The 19,200-nt window shown below is 39.6% G+C and overlaps 2 protein-coding genes across 5 annotated transcripts; both read right to left on the reverse strand.

The window, feature by feature from the left end:
• Positions 1–526: 526 nt before the first annotated feature.
• LOC310925953 (uncharacterized protein) lies at positions 527–8,504 on the reverse strand. Of its 3 annotated transcripts, none has more exons than XM_083888033.1 (9): positions 8,398–8,503; positions 8,074–8,119; positions 5,250–5,282; positions 4,889–4,954; positions 3,167–3,347; positions 2,905–3,050; positions 1,628–2,812; positions 1,291–1,508; positions 527–1,196 (listed from the first exon to the last, which is right to left on the reverse strand). In XM_083888033.1, exons 2-9 carry the CDS (start codon positions 8,101–8,103, stop codon positions 1,127–1,129), a joined length of 1,929 nt encoding a protein of 642 aa, XP_083744159.1. In that variant the 5' UTR covers positions 8,104–8,119; positions 8,398–8,503; the 3' UTR covers positions 527–1,126. The 3 variants fall into 3 exon arrangements, with proteins under 3 accessions (XP_083744159.1, XP_083744158.1, XP_083744160.1); XM_083888032.1 differs by having other exon boundaries at positions 1,628–2,815; positions 8,398–8,502; XM_083888034.1 differs by lacking the exon at positions 8,074–8,119 and having other exon boundaries at positions 1,628–2,815; positions 8,398–8,504.
• Positions 8,505–12,328: 3,824 nt separating this feature from the next.
• LOC310925945 (uncharacterized protein) lies at positions 12,329–18,531 on the reverse strand. Of its 2 annotated transcripts, none has more exons than XM_083888017.1 (8): positions 18,400–18,531; positions 17,054–17,086; positions 16,693–16,758; positions 14,969–15,149; positions 14,707–14,852; positions 13,430–14,614; positions 13,093–13,310; positions 12,329–12,998 (listed from the first exon to the last, which is right to left on the reverse strand). In XM_083888017.1, exons 3-8 carry the CDS (start codon positions 16,738–16,740, stop codon positions 12,929–12,931), a joined length of 1,848 nt encoding a protein of 615 aa, XP_083744143.1. In that variant the 5' UTR covers positions 16,741–16,758; positions 17,054–17,086; positions 18,400–18,531; the 3' UTR covers positions 12,329–12,928. The 2 variants fall into 2 exon arrangements, with proteins under 2 accessions (XP_083744143.1, XP_083744142.1); XM_083888016.1 differs by having other exon boundaries at positions 13,430–14,617.
• Between the last annotated feature and the right edge of the window lie 669 nt (positions 18,532–19,200).

Genomic DNA, 19,200 nt, shown 5'->3' on the forward strand with positions numbered 1-19,200 from the left:
CTCATCCACCTGAGCCGAGCGCACACCTGCTTTCATTCAAACTCACCAGGCAGAGCATTAAAGCAAAGAAGAGCAGTCACATGTTGACACCATAGCTTCATGCAGTTGCTGCAGCTTTCTTGTGACTGTAGAGGCCACTTCAGAAGTCTAGTCAAGAAACTATTTGAAGATGATGTGCCATTTTCCACATGGCCTCTTATCCTGCTGGAAGTAGCTATCTGAAGACGAGTGTTCATGAAGGGATGGACATGGTCAGCAACATAATTCAGGTAGGGCTGTGGTTTTTAAGCATTGCTCATTTGATACTAATGGGACCCAAGTGTCAATTTAACATTAAGTATAGTACTTACAGATGAAAGTCACTCAGATACTAACCACAATGACAGAAGCATTGTCCAAGGAATGAGTTACTGTGAAATTCTTAGTTGTGAAAATTGTAGTGAGAAAAACTGAATACAAGATAGCTCTGTGTCCAGTCATGTAATAACAGTAGTTTATTGACTTGATGAACAGGCAAACGGAGCACGTATACTGCAGACATATTCTTCTTTCGGCTTCTCCCACTTAGGGTTGCCGCAGCAGATCGATCATATGCCTCCACCTTGTCCTCTCTTGTGTCTTCTCTGTCATAACGATGTCAGATCCAGGTTCATACTTCATACTTCTTATACTGCATACATATTATTAACTGTAAAACTGAAAGCTTCATTAGCACACGTTTTACTTCAAATCAACGAATAAAGGCATACTTCAAAACAAAATAAAACACAACTTGAAGATAACACGTCGCTAAACATTAAAAGGATACTTTGTTAAGTGTGGTTTATTATGAGATACAGATACACAGTTGGCGTAGACTTTGCCCGTCCACCTTAAGTGACAGTAAGACACTCTTGTTGAAAACATGGTCGCTGGCAGGGACAGAAGGAAAAGCCTTTAACAAAAGACAGACTACCACAACTCACAAACAGACCACTGTATTTCAAAGCAACCCTTGATGATAGCATCAAAATCAACATGAGAATAAAGAGCACATTTGATATTGTGTAAATTAGGCGTCGCTCGTTTTGAATTACTTCCTGAAAATAAACTATGATTTATAACGACAACCATTCTGTATCAAGGTTCACATGATGCCTTTAGCCTTCAGCTCCTCTCTCACTCTGCTCAGGTAATCGGGGTCAGGATACCCAAAACTGTGGAAAGACAGTATTTACAAGGGTTTATAATATTTCTGAAGAGCTGACAATGAAAAAAACAGTAATTAAGACAAATATTTAGCCATTGTACCATTCTGGTCCTCCTCCAGTGGAGGTTTTGTGGTGAATGTCGTTCCAGGTCACCTGGTTCTCCATTCCAGTTGTTCTGGACGTCCCAACAGTGAAAATGAGCTTCTGGTCAAATGCTTTCTTTAACAGCTTCAGCACTTCGTTACCCTCTCTGTTGTCTGGCAGATAAGCACGTCTATTAACACCATTGAAGTGTTTTCCAGGCTTGGGATGTTTTTCCTGCAAAGGGAGAATAAAAAGAATGACATGATAAATATCAATGCTATAAAATCACCATAGTAAGTATACAAAACCAACACATAATTGACACAATGTCTTAAAATATCAAACACATTTACCGTCTGTGTCCCACTTGGAATATCATAGTCGATGACTATAGCGCCACAGTCTGGGATACCACGGAGGGGAAAGGAATTTTTATTCCATGACATTGTTCCATCTGGCTGGTTTCCCTCTATCATACCAAAGACATCTTTGCACACTGGACACACAGGTCCAGTGGTAGCCTTTGCTCGTTCCAGGCATTCCTCACAAAATTCATGCTTACACTTGAGCCGTTTCTTATTCTTGAATGTATCCAAACATATAGGGCAGTTTGTGTCTTCGTCTTCCGCTGTAGCCCCTCCAGTGGCTCCTTCAGAGTTGTCCATGCTTTTTCCAGGCTTGCATTTCGACACAGGTCCACTAGAGGCCTCCTCTGACTGGTAATAACTGTTCATGACTGAGCTGTTGGACCCCGTCATAGATTGTTGGGTGAAGCTTGATCTTGAGGGTGACGTTGTGATTTTCTGGTACAGACAAAGAAGGGCTCTGGTTGCGTGGCTTTCCAATGAAATGTTTCCAGCAGATGTATTGGAGCAAGCTTTGACATTCACTTTTCCTCGAGTGCTAATTGATTCTATGAAGTCCACATCAAATCGAGTCTTAATCTCTGCTATTTTCTCTTTGGAGGAGGTCTTCATAGGTTTCCAGTGACTCTCGTCGAAGGTTAGTCCTTCAACAAGAGCATCTTTGATGGCCATGCCAATGGTCATTGATGTGTCGTTGGAAGCCCATGCAGTTTTAGTATTTGCTGAAGTGTTCCAGGTTGTATTTAAGGACTGTATGGCATCTTGGCTTTGGCTTGGCCCACATACCATTATTTTTTCAGAGGACACTGTAAGAAGAAGCTTGTTCTGGCTTTCTTGGATGACTCCGAGCATCTTGCTCAAGTCTTCTGGAGCCACATCTTTGAGAGGAATCTCAAAGCCACTGGATTCGGATAAGGATTTCTGGACCAGATTTGTGAACTCAGCCAGAGCCTTTGCTGGCTCTCCATTTTCCTGGTTTGGTTCAAATTTTACCATCACATCTGCTGCAAATTGACCTCCATTCTTTTTCTCTATAAGATTCATTTCCTCTTTGTAGATGTGGTTCACATACCAGAAATGGGCAACTGGGACTATGCAACTGCATGTCTCCTCTCTAGCCTTAGAATCTGCTGCTGACCTGCTGAATGAAGCTTGTTCTCCCAGATGCTCCATCTTCTGGATAAAAATAAAACATTTTTTAGAAATACAGTCGTATTTGTGTATAATATTTTTCAGATTCCAACTGATTTACTTTAAATACATACATCTAGCCGGTCAGATGCAGGAGGGAGGTTCACTGGAGCTTTACTTGGTATTTGTGTTTGTTTCCGATTAATGGACAATATTTTAACCTTATTTTTCCCGTCTTTGGTCAATGTCTGTCCCCTCAATTCCTCAAGCTTTTTCAGGGCTTAAAAAAAGAAGAGCACAGATGTATTTACCTCAACATAAAATACAAGAGTTTTAAAGAATGTACTATTGGTTATGAGAACTACTTTAAACTTAACAACTCAAATCATACTGCACCTGAAGCAGGTACATGTATCCAAGCAGCATATTCCGAGGCTTCTCTAACGCTGACGTCTACAGAACAATTGTCATGGACCCATTTTTGGAGGAGAGTCTCCAAATAAAAATGATATTTTTGTGGTAGAACACTCTCTGACCAGTGGACAGAGAGCTCAACATCTTCTTTCTGTGATGCAGCCTTCACAGCCCAAAAACAAGACATAAGTGTCACTGAAACCATTCTGTCATTCACTTAAAATGGTAAGAGGGCACTGAACAATACCAGTGTGCTATTTCAAATAAAAAAACATTACACAATAAATGCCATCCATCTCACACACACTTAATTCAAGAGTCAGTTATAGTGGCAAAGGCCCAAAACACATGCAGGAGGAGAAAGAAGCTGCATATTCACAAATGCTGCAGATTAAAAGCACAACAAAAACAAATGCAATATGAGACATGCACTGCAAAAGAACAATAATCTGCAGAAAGAAACATGCGTCAACAAACATGCTCAAAAAACAAAACGACAAACCGAAGACTCATACAAATCCCAAAACCCAGGGGAAAACACCAGCATCAGGTACTGTGGTGGTGCTTGCTGACCAGCCATTACAATACTTGGGGACATTCTTATTATATTAAACGACCTTTATTAAGAGGTTATCCTATTGCGGTCAAGCTATTCCGACATTTCTCGTTTCTCCGTAATCAAACTATCAGACGCTGAATTTTAACGACTGAATTACAAAGGGTTTTATGGCAAAAAGCCTGCAGTCAAGCTGATTTTAAGGACATCGACTCAGATCACCATATCTGTCTACAAGTTTGAAAGCACATCTCCTCACAGCTGTTTGAGAGACCTATTAATCGGACATAAGCATCTGTACAAAGTACTGTATACATTAATATCTGATAGTGTACTGTAAACCAGTTGTACTGATGTTTGAAAAAATATATTTTATTTCGAAATTAGAGTAGAGCTGCACGACAGTGAGCGCCCCCACAGGCCCGGAGCACTTTCATTATTGAATATGCTGGTGTTTTCTCTCCTGCTTGTGTTTTGAGATTTGTGCGTGTTTTCAGTTTTGCGTTGTTTTGTTTCTGCAGTGTGTTTCTCGCATTGCATTTGTTTTTGTTATGGTTTGTGTTTTTCAATCTTCAGCATTTGTGAATATGCAGCTCGTTTTTCCTTCTGCATGTGTTTTGGGTCGTTGCAGTTCATTTGTCCCCGTAATTGATGCATTTGTACATGAAGTTATTTTATTTACTATGGCATATATTTGATCCACTAGGTGGCATATTCTAAAGAGGAAATCAAATGTCAGGTTGTCAGATGATATTGAATGCTGGGAATGCACAAGGTTTTTGACCTGTCCATGGTCCATAGGCTTGGCCTCTTGCAATAAAAGATCCAAAATGGAACGATCCATTTGTGCGTTTAATGGAAATCTGTAATATTGTAATACTGCAATAAACAAAAGCTACATGAGATACAGTGCAACAGAACTCATAACAAATTAAGTTCCTATGTTACTAGGTCAAATTATTCTAGTGACCCGAGTCATCATTTTCAGACTTTTACTTTCACATACGCACACGCAGGGCAGCTGATGGATTTACTACAGCTGTTACACTAATTTATTCAAAAATTGGATTTGCACCAGACAAGTTGAAGTTATATCTGTCCTGAAGACATACTGTCACAAGTACACAAAGTCCTTCACAATCACCCACCTCAGCAGGCTGATCAGGTGATGCTGTAGGGTCCTGAATTTTACTCATGTCTTCACTCTGTTCACTCTGCACCAGCCATGAGGAAAGGAAAAAAAAAGGCAGTTTGCAACACAAACATACAGATGACTTGCAAGTGCCTCACATCTCTCTTTCATACTTTTTGTTCACTTGCTCACAAACAAAAACAGTAAAATGGGACTTTAGCTGCAAGACATTATAGTTTATGTCTTCCCTGATCACATGCCAATTCAAACTCAATTAATGTCAATTACTCTGTCGTGATAACCTGAGGAGCTGTAATATTTTAAATTCAGATTTATAAGTCCACCCATCTATACATTTTTTATAAATTTACCCTTACCGTTGGAGTCACAGCGGAAGCTGGAGCCAGATCCTGTTGACACAAAGCAAAAGACAGGGTCCCCTCAGTGTTTGAAAATGTCTGACATCTACTGGCAAGTCCGCAGATTATAATAAATGGAGGACTCCTCTGTTCACCCCTCCCTTTCCAATGTGTGTCACGGAAACTACAGTGGCCTTTGCATACCAGAAAGACAGAGGTTCTTCATTTTTTATTTAAGATTAATCTGGATTAAAACTATCAACTGTAATTTATTGCGGGCCGCCAGAAATGTTTCTGCAGGCCGCCTTTGGCTCGCGGGCCGCACTTTGAGAACCAATGATCTAAAACATGCAGGCCAGTGTTCCCTGAGGACCAGGGTTGGGGAACACTGCTATAGGTGATGTCACTACTGATTGCCACTTTTAAAAGGTAGTATGTGCAATATCTGCAGTGCAAAAAGCTCAACTTATTTGTGATATAATTTCCTTCAGTAGAAAATATAACAAAAGTTCAATATATGTAGCTGCAATGATTATTCACACACTTAAAGGGGAAATAAGTAGCTTATAGTGCCATCTAGAGGAGAGGCTGAAATTTACAACAAAGACCTGCTGCTCTGCTCAACCCCTCCCTTCCCTGAGCGCTACGGTATCCGCAGCTGGTCAAATGTCGTCCTCGTTGTCTTTCTCCGTGTCAGCAGATGAGGTTCGTGAGGCGAGGGAGAGGGCGAGCTACCGCGGCCGTAGAAGACGAAGCGGAGAGAGAGGAGGCGGGATTTCAGATACAAGTAAAGAGACGCTTGTTTTGTTCTCTCGCGTTTGTCCTTACAGGCTCCGGTAGAAACATGGCGTCTTGTTGCTAACAGTGGCTATGCAACATGGATGTATAATATGAACTGGATAGAGCACCGCCCCCTCTGCCTTGAAGACAATTTTTGCATGGTGGCCACTATGGGTACTGCAACAAAAAATCCCATGGAGCCCAAAAAGCAATTTTCCCATTGACCACAATAGTAAAAGAGACGCGTGTAAAAGTGTCCACAGGACACCTCGAGACATGGACACGGGCTTTTATAAATCTTAACATTATATTTTTTTAATTTATGGAGTTTCATGTTTGAAAAACATTCCTAAATGCCATAAAAAGCCCAGACAAATCTTATTTCTCAGAGTGACGTCACAGCTGTGTACGAGCACAGCAAAGCGCGGTCATGTGGCGTCTCGGGAACAGCGCTGCTGTCAGTGAACCGTACGATATGAAAACTTTATGAGAAATGTGAATAAATGAAGACAATGAGGGGGTTTCGTTTACATTTTTATAATATTATGACAAAGCAAGTTTTAGTTGTTTATTCGGCGCTCATTAACATTTATTTTAAAACGTATTATCGATGTATTAACAACTGTTGTGTGGATTCATTTAGGAGAGGAGACTGACATGCTGCACTTTATCACTGTGTTCAGTCCCGGACATCGTGACACTGATGGCGGTGTGGACTGTGGAGCTGTGACCGTGTGATGCACTGAGACCTGCGGTCACTTCACCACTGATTCCCGGGGAGGATGTTTGTCTTATCGTCACTATAGGTTCATAAAGTGACTGTTAAATGTGATGAACACACGAATTATAGTTGAATACAAACGTGTTGAGTGAAAGAATCGGGAGTTATAAACCTACTTTAACACGTTGTTATTGTTCATAATAATAATTATACAATTATATAAGGGAAATCAGACAAAAACAACATGATTCCTGTAACACATATAAAGTAATAGTCACGGTCCTAACCCAAATAAACAATTTTTATTGATCGTTTTAATCTTTAACTCCGTCATTGTACTTTTCAGCTTCACTATGTTCACTTCGATATCGTTGGTTTTGCATTTATTTACAAATCCATGGTTTAAAGCCGAAGTTAACGTGACGCCGGTATTCATGAAATCCGCTAGCCCACTTCATTAGCATACTCCCATCATGCCTTTCGCTGTTCATGTACGCACCGAGCAAGTCGATAACGCGGACGGCTCGTTCACATAGCCGAGAGGAATGATGGTAGGGACACTACTGCGCATGCTCTATGGGCCCCATAACCCGGAAATAAACGCGGAAGTCAAAAACTTTTTTGGCATATGCGCTGGGTGAGCAGCTTCATAGGAATGAACGGAAGCGAAGGGGCGGTGCTCTATCCAGTTCATATTATACATCCATGCTATGCAACCGCGGTCCGCGGTCATGTTATTTTACATGACTTTTTGAAACACTACGAAAATGAAACAAAAACTATTATACAGCGACTAGACAATGCAGGAGCACATAATATGTATAAAAAAGTGGATTTTGGGTAATATAAACCCTTAAATACTACACATTGTACCTTTAAGATATAACACTTATTTATGCTAACCTCAGATTTGTAGCTCTGTTTTAAAAGTGCTTATTGCCCAGAGCTGATGAACTTTAGCATTCTTCAATCATTTAGTCATAATACAAGTATACATTTGTTACCTGGTTAAATCAAGGAGATGCGTGTGTGTGTGTGTGTGTGTGTGTGTGTGTGTGTGTGTGTGTGTGTGTGTGTGTGTGTGTGTGTGTGTGTGTGTGTGTGTGTGTGTGTGGGTGCGGTGCGGTGCGTGCGTGAAGAACTGTGAAGCTCTACTTCAATTTCTTATAATTCTTCCAATGTTATTTCATTAATGGTCAAAGGTTTGGAAACCAATGATTTAACAGATTAAAAATATACATATTAAGCAGTGTAAATAATAATATATGCTTTTGCCAAAACACAGCTGCTGAGGTTTACCGATTTATTAGCTTAGTTTGCAAACGGTTAAAAAATACTCACAACGTCCATGGGCTCTTCGTCGTTAAACATGTTGACAGTCTACTTCCTTTAGGACGTAAATAACAATGTTAACGTTCATGTTCACACACAACCAAGCTGCATTATATAGGATGAATAAATAAGCTGTTCTAAGAAAATGTCCACAACATTACTTTTCACTTTCGGTTACGACAAAAACTCTCTGTTGGTCGTACACTTAGCTGTCGACGTAACTCAACTGACATTAGCTTATTATATACGCTGACACGGTTGTCATATTCGAACGTTCAAATAAGACAATACTTTATTTTTAATACTTGACGACGCTAAGCTTATGCCACTCACCTTGTGTGCTTCACTCGACTTTTCTTCCTGGTAAAGGAAAGCGAAAGCGTTGCTGCTGCTGCTGTGTGTTAGCGTCAAAGTCACAGCCGCTAGCTTTCATTATCACCTCAGCCAAGATAATGCACCACCCACACTATTTGTTTATTTGTCCGTTTACGGCAAGAGTGTATAGATATAGTCTGGAGCTTCTCCTTTATCCACACTAAAATACAACAGATTGAACATTTGCTGAAAACTGAACATTTCAAAATAAAAGTACCTGTTCCTAATTATGTTTACGCTAAAACAGTAATTTTCAGAATAAAAGACACCGTGGATAAAGCATAAAGAGCAAACTGATTGATTGGTGACATACAACATCCAGATGCGATTCTAGAGTCTGTAGAGGCCCTAAGCAAAAATTCCCAGGGGACCCTTCCAACCATCACCATTATGTTATAAATAATCTGATACCAACGAAAAATGTATGAGTTCAAAATATAAAAAATGTTTTTTTCGAAATGAATGAGATAACATGGAAAAACGTGTAATTAAAAAGTATGTTGAAATGTAAACGTAAAGAACAATAAAATACTGTAATTAGCTTTTGAAAAACTATATAAACTTAATAAAAAATACATTACACTGTAAAGAACCCACATTATAAAACAATATACATATATAGAACAATAAAATACTGTAAATAACTGAAAAAACATATATAAACTGAGAAAAAAATTATACATTACACTGTAAATAATCCTCTTCATTTTCCAACGTTAACTTCACAGAGGTTAACGTGAGGTGGGGCCCCTTTAGGGAGGTTTCCTACTGAGATGTCATTGGCTGGTCACTGCACATTACAGTAAAAACAGCCCTTTTTATAGTACACGATGCATGGAGGCTCAGACTTTCTTCTGGAAAGAGAATAATGTTTAATTTTTGCTGGAGTACTTTACAAACAACAGATATTGTTATGAATAAAATTTTAAAAAATTGTACAGAAAAAAAGCATGTTTTGTTTACAGCGTGTTGTATTTCTTCTTCACGTTAATGTCCAATGACACAGTTGTGAGTCAGATCATGAACTCTCCTTGTGTCTTCATCGTTTTATTTATATAGTACTTTTAACAAATGAGAAAACAACAGCAGGATCAGGGAGAGGGTCCTGGATGAGGATTGTTATCCTTGGTTTGATCAGACATTCTGTATCAAGGTTCACATGATGCCTTTAGCCTTCAGCTCCTCTCTCACTCTGCTCAGGTAATCAGGGTCAGGATACCCAAAACTGTGGAAAGACAGTATTTACAAGGGTTTATAATATAATATATAAATATTTCTGCAGACCTGACACTGAAAAAAGAATATATACTCATCAAGAAAAAGATTTAGCTACTGTACCGTTCTGGTCCTCCTCCAGTGGATGTTTTGTGGTGAATGTCGTTCCAGGTCACCTGGTTCTCCCTTCCAGTTGTTCTGGACGTCCCAGATGTGAAAATTAGCTTCTTGTCAAATGCTTTCTTTAACAGCTTCAGCACTTTGTTACCCTCTTTGTTGTCTGGCAGATAAGCATTTCTCTTACTACCAGTGAACTGACTTCCAGGCTTGGGATGTTTTTCCTGCAAAGAGAGAATAAAAAGACATGATGAAACATCAATGCTATAAAATCACCAGGCAAGTGTACAAAACCAACAAATATCGAACACATGTACCGTCTGTGTCCCACTTGGAATATTGTACTCGATGACTATAGTGCCACAGTCTGGGAAACCAGGGAGGGAAGTGGAATATAGAGCCCATGACATTGTTCCATCTGGCTGGTTTCCCTCGATCATACCAAAGACATCTTTGCACACAGGACACACCGGTCCAGTGGTAGCCTTTGCTCGTTCCATGCATTGCTCACAAAATTCATGTTTGCACTTGAGCTGTTTCTTATTCTTGAATATATCCAAACATATAGGGCAGTTTGTGTCTCCACTAGAGGCCTCCTCCGTCTGGTAATTACTGATGTTGGACCCCATCATATAGAGTGTTGGTTGAAGGTTGACCTTGAGGGTGATGTTATGATGAAGACGAAGAAGGACTCTAGTTATGTGGCTTTGCAATCAAATGTTTCCTGCAGATGTATTGGAGAAAGCTTTGACATTCACTTTTCCTCACGCGCTAATTGATTCTATGAAGTCCACATCAAACGTATCCTTTAATCTTTCTCTTCAAAGTAGGTCTTCATAGTGACTCTCATCAAAGGTTAGTCCTTCAATGAGAGAACCTTTGATGGCCATGCCAATGGCCATTGATGTGTTGTATTTAAGGACTAGATGACATCTTGGCTTTGGCTTGGCCCACATACCATTATTTCTTCAGAGGACAGAGACTACGAAGAAGCTTGTTCTGGCTTACTTGGATCATCCAAGTTGGATGACTCCGAGCATCTTGCTCAAGTCTTCTTTGAGAGGAATCACAAAACCATTGGATTCGGATAAGGATTTCTGGGCCAGATTTGTGAACTCAACCAGAGCCTTTAAAAGAAATATGAAAACTGTATTATTGTAAGTTAATACAAACTTTTATTTATTGGTGCTGAGAACTACTTTTAAATTCACTCACATCATACTACACCTGAAGCAGGTGCATATATCAAAGCATCAAAGCTCCGAGGAAGTTTCCAAAAAATAAAGAAATTGTGAAGCATTTTAAAACTTTAAAATGTGGATAATGTACGACATACAAGAGTGTTTGGCATATCAAGTTGTTTTGTTTAGTGTTGTACATAGTTTTTCCACTAGGTGGCAGTGTTCTACAGGGCAAATTACATTTAAAAGGAACCATTATTCTAATACTGAAGACGTTTCCTGTGCTGTGCCTTTGTAAAAGTGTCCTTACATAACAAATGTTGTCAATCAGTCTGACATAATAACAGAAGGGATTATCACATATAAATCATATTTTGAATACAGGTTTATCCCAAGGTATAAGTGAAATAAGCGGCTGCTTGGGGCCCCGTGTTTATCAGGGCCCCTGATAAGTCATTAAACAGGTTTACTTGTTTAATTTGAGTTCAGTATCACCACACTTTGTGGTTCACTTTGAATACAAAAGTGCAAATGAATACTAAATTACATTAAGAATAATGAATGGATTTCACTGGGCCGGACCTGCCATCTTTCCACTATCTACCACTTAAAAATGACTGTTTAAAAATGACTGACATCAACTGGTGAGGCTGCAGATTAACAAAGGGAGGACTCCTCAGCTCACCCCTAACTTTTCGACATTGGGTCACAGAACCACACAGGCCTTTGCATGCAAGATTCCTCCTCAGAAAGTAAAACACACGCCCCAGTTAGTTTGTCCATTTAAGCTACTTGTTACATGCTGTGTAGGTTTCTTGTTTGTCTTTTTATTTGCTCCTTAGGTGTCACCCTCATCCACCTGAGCCGAGCGCACACCTGCTTTCATTCAAACTCACCAGGCAGAGCATTAAAGCAAAGAAGAGCAGTCACATGTTGACACCATAGCTTCATGCAGTTGCTGCAGCTTTCTCGTGACTGTAGAGGCCACTTCAGATGTCTAGTCAAGAAACTATTTGAAGATGATGTGCCATTTTCCACATGGCCTCTTATCCTGCTGGAAGTAGCTATCTGAAGACGAGTGTTCATGAAGGGATGGACATGGTCAGCAACATAATTCAGGTAGGGCTGTGGTTTTTAAGCATTGCTCATTTGATACTAATGGGACCCAATTGTCAATTTAACATTAAGTATAGTACTTACAGATGAAAGTCACTCAGATACTAACCACAATGACAGAAGCATTGTCCAAGGAATGAGTTACTGTGAAATTCTTAGTTGTGAAAATTGTAGTGAGAAAAACTGAATACAAGATAGCTCTGTGTCCAGTCATGTAATAACAGTAGTTTATTGACTTGATGAACAGGCAAACGGAGCACGTATACTGCAGACATATTCTTCTTTCGGCTTCTCCCACTTAGGGTTGCCGCAGCAGATCGATCATATGCCTCCACCTTGTCCTCTCTTGTGTCTTCTCTGTCATAACGATGTCAGATCCAGGTTCATACTTCATACTTCTTATACTGCATACATATTATTAACTGTAAAACTGAAAGCTTCATTAGCACACGTTTTACTTCAAATCAACGAATAAAGGCATACTTCAAAACAAAATAAAACACAACTTGAAGATAACACGTCGCTAAACATTAAAAGGATACTTTGTTAAGTGTGGTTTATTATGAGATACAGATACACAGTTGGCGTAGACTTTGCCCGTCCACCTTAAGTGACAGTAAGACACTCTTGTTGAAAACATGGTCGCTGGCAGGGACAGAAGGAAAAGCCTTTAACAAAAGACAGACTACCACAACTCACAAACAGACCACTGTATTTCAAAGCAACCCTTGATGATAGCATCAAAATCAACATGAGAATAAAGAGCACATTTGATATTGTGTAAATTAGGCGTCGCTCGTTTTGAATTACTTCCTGAAAATAAACTATGATTTATAACGACAACCATTCTGTATCAAGGTTCACATGATGCCTTTAGCCTTCAGCTCCTCTCTCACTCTGCTCAGGTAATCGGGGTCAGGATACCCAAAACTGTGGAAAGACAGTATTTACAAGGGTTTATAATATTTCTGAAGAGCTGACAATGAAAAAAACAGTAATTAAGACAAATATTTAGCCATTGTACCATTCTGGTCCTCCTCCAGTGGAGGTTTTGTGGTGAATGTCGTTCCAGGTCACCTGGTTCTCCATTCCAGTTGTTCTGGACGTCCCAACAGTGAAAATGAGCTTCTGGTCAAATGCTTTCTTTAACAGCTTCAGCACTTCGTTACCCTCTCTGTTGTCTGGCAGATAAGCACGTCTATTAACACCATTGAAGTGTTTTCCAGGCTTGGGATGTTTTTCCTGCAAAGGGAGAATAAAAAGAATGACATGATAAATATCAATGCTATAAAATCACCATAGTAAGTATACAAAACCAACACATAATTGACACAATGTCTTAAAATATCAAACACATTTACCGTCTGTGTCCCACTTGGAATATCATAGTCGATGACTATAGCGCCACAGTCTGGGATACCACGGAGGGGAAAGGAATTTTTATTCCATGACATTGTTCCATCTGGCTGGTTTCCCTCTATCATACCAAAGACATCTTTGCACACTGGACACACAGGTCCAGTGGTAGCCTTTGCTCGTTCCAGGCATTCCTCACAAAATTCATGCTTACACTTGAGCCGTTTCTTATTCTTGAATGTATCCAAACATATAGGGCAGTTTGTGTCTTCGTCTTCCGCTGTAGCCCCTCCAGTGGCTCCTTCAGAGTTGTCCATGCTTTTTCCAGGCTTGCATTTCGACACAGGTCCACTAGAGGCCTCCTCTGACTGGTAATAACTGTTCATGACTGAGCTGTTGGACCCCGTCATAGATTGTTGGGTGAAGCTTGATCTTGAGGGTGACGTTGTGATTTTCTGGTACAGACAAAGAAGGGCTCTGGTTGCGTGGCTTTCCAATGAAATGTTTCCAGCAGATGTATTGGAGCAAGCTTTGACATTCACTTTTCCTCGAGTGCTAATTGATTCTATGAAGTCCACATCAAATCGAGTCTTAATCTCTGCTATTTTCTCTTTGGAGGAGGTCTTCATAGGTTTCCAGTGACTCTCGTCGAAGGTTAGTCCTTCAACAAGAGCATCTTTGATGGCCATGCCAATGGTCATTGATGTGTCGTTGGAAGCCCATGCAGTTTTAGTATTTGCTGAAGTGTTCCAGGTTGTATTTAAGGACTGTATGGCATCTTGGCTTTGGCTTGGCCCACATACCATTATTTTTTCAGAGGACACTGTAAGAAGAAGCTTGTTCTGGCTTTCTTGGATGACTCCGAGCATCTTGCTCAAGTCTTCTGGAGCCACATCTTTGAGAGGAATCTCAAAGCCACTGGATTCGGATAAGGATTTCTGGACCAGATTTGTGAACTCAGCCAGAGCCTTTGCTGGCTCTCCATTTTCCTGGTTTGGTTCAAATTTTACCATCACATCTGCTGCAAATTGACCTCCATTCTTTTTCTCTATAAGATTCATTTCCTCTTTGTAGATGTGGTTCACATACCAGAAATGGGCAACTGGGACTATGCAACTGCATGTCTCCTCTCTAGCCTTAGAATCTGCTGCTGACCTGCTGAATGAAGCTTGTTCTCCCAGATGCTCCATCTTCTGGATAAAAATAAAACATTTTTTAGAAATACAGTCGTATTTGTGTATAATATTTTTCAGATTCCAACTGATTTACTTTAAATACATACATCTAGCCGGTCAGATGCAGGAGGGAGGTTCACTGGAGCTTTACTTGGTATTTGTGTTTGTTTCCGATTAATGGACAATATTTTAACCTTATTTTTCCCGTCTTTGGTCAATGTCTGTCCCCTCAATTCCTCAAGCTTTTTCAGGGCTTAAAAAAAGAAGAGCACAGATGTATTTACCTCAACATAAAATACAAGAGTTTTAAAGAATGTACTATTGGTTATGAGAACTACTTTAAACTTAACAACTCAAATCATACTGCACCTGAAGCAGGTACATGTATCCAAGCAGCATTTTCCGAGGCTTCTCTAACGCTGACGTCTACAGAACAATTGTCATGGACCCATTTTTGGAGGAGAGTCTCCAAATAAAAATGATATTTTTGTGGTAGAACACTCTCTGACCAGTGGACAGAGAGCTCAACATCTTCTTTCTGTGATGCAGCCTTCACAGCCCAAAAACAAGACATAAGTGTCACTGAAACCATTCTGTCATTCACTTAAAATGGTAAGAGGGCACTGAACAATACCAGTGTGCTATTTCAAATAAAAAAACATTACACAATAAATGCCATCCATCTCACACACACTTAATTCAAGAGTCAGTTATAGTGGCAAAGGCCCAAAACACATGCAGGAGGAGAAAGAAGCTGCATATTCACAAATGCTGCAAATTAAAAGCACAACAAAAACAAATGCAATATGAGACATGCACTGCAAAAGAAAAATAATCTGCAGAAAGAAACATGCGTCAACAAACATGCTCAAAAAACAAAACGACAAACCGAAGACTCATACAAATCCCAAAACCCAGGGGAAAACACCAGCATCAGGTACTGTGGTGGTGCTTGCTGACCAGCCATTACAATACTTGGGGACATTCTTATTATATTAAACGACCTTTATTAAGAGGTTATCCTATTGCGGTCAAGCTATTCCGACATTTCTCGTTTCTCCGTAATCAAACTATCAGATGCTAAATTTTAACGACTGAATTACAAAGGGTTTTATGGCAAAAAGCCTGCAGTCAAGCTGATTTTAAGGACATCGACTCAGATCACCATATCTGTCTACAAGTTTGAAAGCACATCTCCTCACAGCTGTTTGAGAGACCTATTAATCGGACATAAGCATCTGTACAAAGTACTGTATACATTAATATCTGATAGTGTACTGTAAACCAGTTGTACTGATGTTTGAAAAAATATATTTTATTTCGAAATTAGAGTAGAGCTGCACGACAGTGAGCGCCCCCACAGGCCCGGAGCACTTTGATTATTGAATATGCTGGTGTTTTCTCTCCTGCTTGTGTTTTGAGATTTGTGCGTGTTTTCAGTTTTGCGTTGTTTTGTTTCTGCAGTGTGTTTCTCGCATTGCATTTGTTTTTGTTATGGTTTGTGTTTTTCAATCTTCAGCATTTGTGAATATGCAGCTCGTTTTTCCTTCTGCATGTGTTTTGGGTCGTTGCAGTTCACTTGTCCCCGTAATTGATGCATTTGTACATTTGAAGTTATTTTATTTACTATGGCATATATTTGATCCACTAGGTGGCATATTCTAAAGAGGAAATCAAATGTCAGGTTGTCAGATGATATTGAATGCTGGGAATGCACAAGGTTTTTGACCTGTCCATGGTCCATAGGCTTGGCCTCTTGCAATAAAAGATCCAAAATGGAACGATCCATTTGTGCGTTTAATGGAAATCTGTAATATTGTAATACTGCAATAAACAAAAGCTACATGAGATACAGTGCAACAGAACTCATAACAAATTAAGTTCCTATGTTACTAGGTCAAATTATTCTAGTGACCCGAGTCATCATTTTCAGACTTTTACTTTCACATACGCACACGCAGGGCAGCTGATGGATTTACTACAGCTGTTACACTAATTTATTCAAAAATTGGATTTGCACCAGACAAGTTGAAGTTATATCTGTCCTGAAGACATACTGTCACAAGTACACAAAGTCCTTCACAATCACCCACCTCAGCAGGCTGATCAGGTGATGCTGTAGGGTCCTGAATTTTACTCATGTCTTCACTCTGTTCACTCTGCACCAGCCATGAGGAAAGGAAAAAAAAAGGCAGTTTGCAACACAAACATACAGATGACTTGCAAGTGCCTCACATCTCTCTTTCATACTTTTTGTTCACTTGCTCACAAACAAAAACAGTAAAATGGGACTTTAGCTGCAAGACATTATAGTTTATGTCTTCCCTGATCACATGCCAATTCAAACTCAATTAATGTCAATTACTCTGTCGTGATAACCTGAGGAGCTGTAATATTTTAAATTCAGATTTATAAGTCCACCCATCTATACATTTTTTATAAATTTACCCTTACCGTTGGAGTCACAGCGGAAGCTGGAGCCAGATCCTGTTGACACAAAGCAAAAGACAGGGTCCCCTCAGTGTTTGAAAATGTCTGACATCTACTGGCAAGTCCGCAGATTATAATAAATGGAGGACTCCTCTGTTCACCCCTCCCTTTCCAATGTGTGTCACGGAAACTACAGTGGCCTTTGCATACCAGAAAGACAGAGGTTCTTCATTTTTATTTAAGATTAATCTGGATTAAAACTATCAACTGTAATTTATTGCGGGCCGCCAGAAATGTTTCTGCGGGCCGCCTTTGGCTCGCGGGCCACACTTTGAGAACCAATGATCTAAAACATGCAGGCCAGTGTTCCCTGAGGACCAGGGTTGGGGAACACTGCTATAGGTGATGTCACTACTGATTGCCACTTTTAAAAAGTAGTATGTGCAATATCTGCAGTGCAAAAAGCTCAACTTATTTGTGATATAATTTCCTTCAGTAGAAAATATAACAAAATTTCAATATATGTAGCTGCAATGATTATTCACACACTTAAAGGGGAAATAAGTAGTTTATAGGGCCATCTAGAGGAGAGGCTGAAATTTACAACAAAGACCTGCTGCTCTGCTCACCCCCTCCCTTCCCCGAGCGCTACGGTATCCGCAGCTGGTCAAATGTTTCTCCATGTCAGCAGATGAGGTTCGTGAGGCGAGGGAGAGGGCGAGCTACCGCGGCCGTAGAAGACGAAGCGGAGAGAGAGGAGGCGGGACTTCCGATACAAGTAAAGAGACGCTTGTTTTGTTCTCTCGCGTTTGTCCTTACAGGCTCCGGTAGAAACATGGCGTCTTGCTGCTAACAGTGGCTATGCAACCGCGGTCCGCGGTCATGTTATTTTACATGACTTTTTGAAACACTACGAAAATGAAACAAAAACTATTATACAGCGACTAGACAATGCAGGAGCACATAATATGTATAAAAAAGTGGATTTTGGGTTATATAAACCCTTAAATACTACACATTGTACCTTTAAGATATAACACTTATTTATGCTAACCTCAGATTTCGTCGTTAAACATGTTGACAGTCTCCTTCCTTTAGGACGTAAATAACAATGTTAACGTTCATGTTCACACACAACCAAGCTGCATTATATAGGATGAATTAATAAGCTGTTCTAAGAAAATGTCCACAACATTACTTTTCACTTTCGGTTACGACAAAAACTCTCTGTTGGTCGTACACTTAGCTGTCGACGTCACTCAACTGACATTAGCTTATTATATACGCTGAGACGGTTGTCATATTCGAACGTTCAAATAAGACAATACTTTATTTTTAATACTTGACGACGCGAAGCTTATGCCACTCACCTTGTGTGCTTCACTCGACTTTTCTTCCTGGTAAAGGAAAGCGAAAGCGTTGCTGCTGCTGCTGTGTGTTAGCGTCAAAGTCACAGCCGCTAGCTTTCATTATCACCTCAGCCAAGATAATGCACCACCCACACTATTTGTTTATTTGTCTGTTTACGGCAAGAGTGTATAGATATAGTCTGGAGCTTCTCCTTTATCCACACTAAAATACAACAGATTGAACATTTGCTGAAAACTGAACATTTCAAAATAAAAGTACCTGTTCCTAATTATGTTTACGCTAAAACAGTAATTTTCAGAATAAAAGACACCGTGGATAAAGCATAAAGAGCAAACTGATTGATTGGTGACATACAACATCCAGATGCGATTCTAGAGTCTGTAGAGGCCCTAAGCAAAAATTCCCAGGGGACCCTTCCAACCATCACCATTATGTTATAAATAATCTGATACCAACGAAAAATGTATGAGTTCAAAATATAAACATTTTTTTTCCGAAATGAATGAGATAACATGGAAAAACTTGTAATTAAAAAGTATGTTGAAATGTAAACGTAAATGACAATAAAATACTGTAATTAGCTTTTGAAAAACTATATAAACTTAATAAAAAATACATTACACTGTAAAGAACCCACATTATAAAACAATATACATATATAGAACAATAAAATACTGTAAATAACTGAAAAAACATATATAAACTGAGAAAAAAATTATACATTACACTGTAAATAATCCTCTTCATTTTCCAACGGTAACTTCACAGAGGTTAACGTGAGGTGGGGCCCCTTTAGGGAG

Source organism: Microchirus variegatus (assembly GCF_963457635.1).
Source record: "Microchirus variegatus genome assembly, chromosome: 4".
NCBI lineage: Eukaryota > Metazoa > Chordata > Actinopteri > Pleuronectiformes > Soleidae > Microchirus > Microchirus variegatus.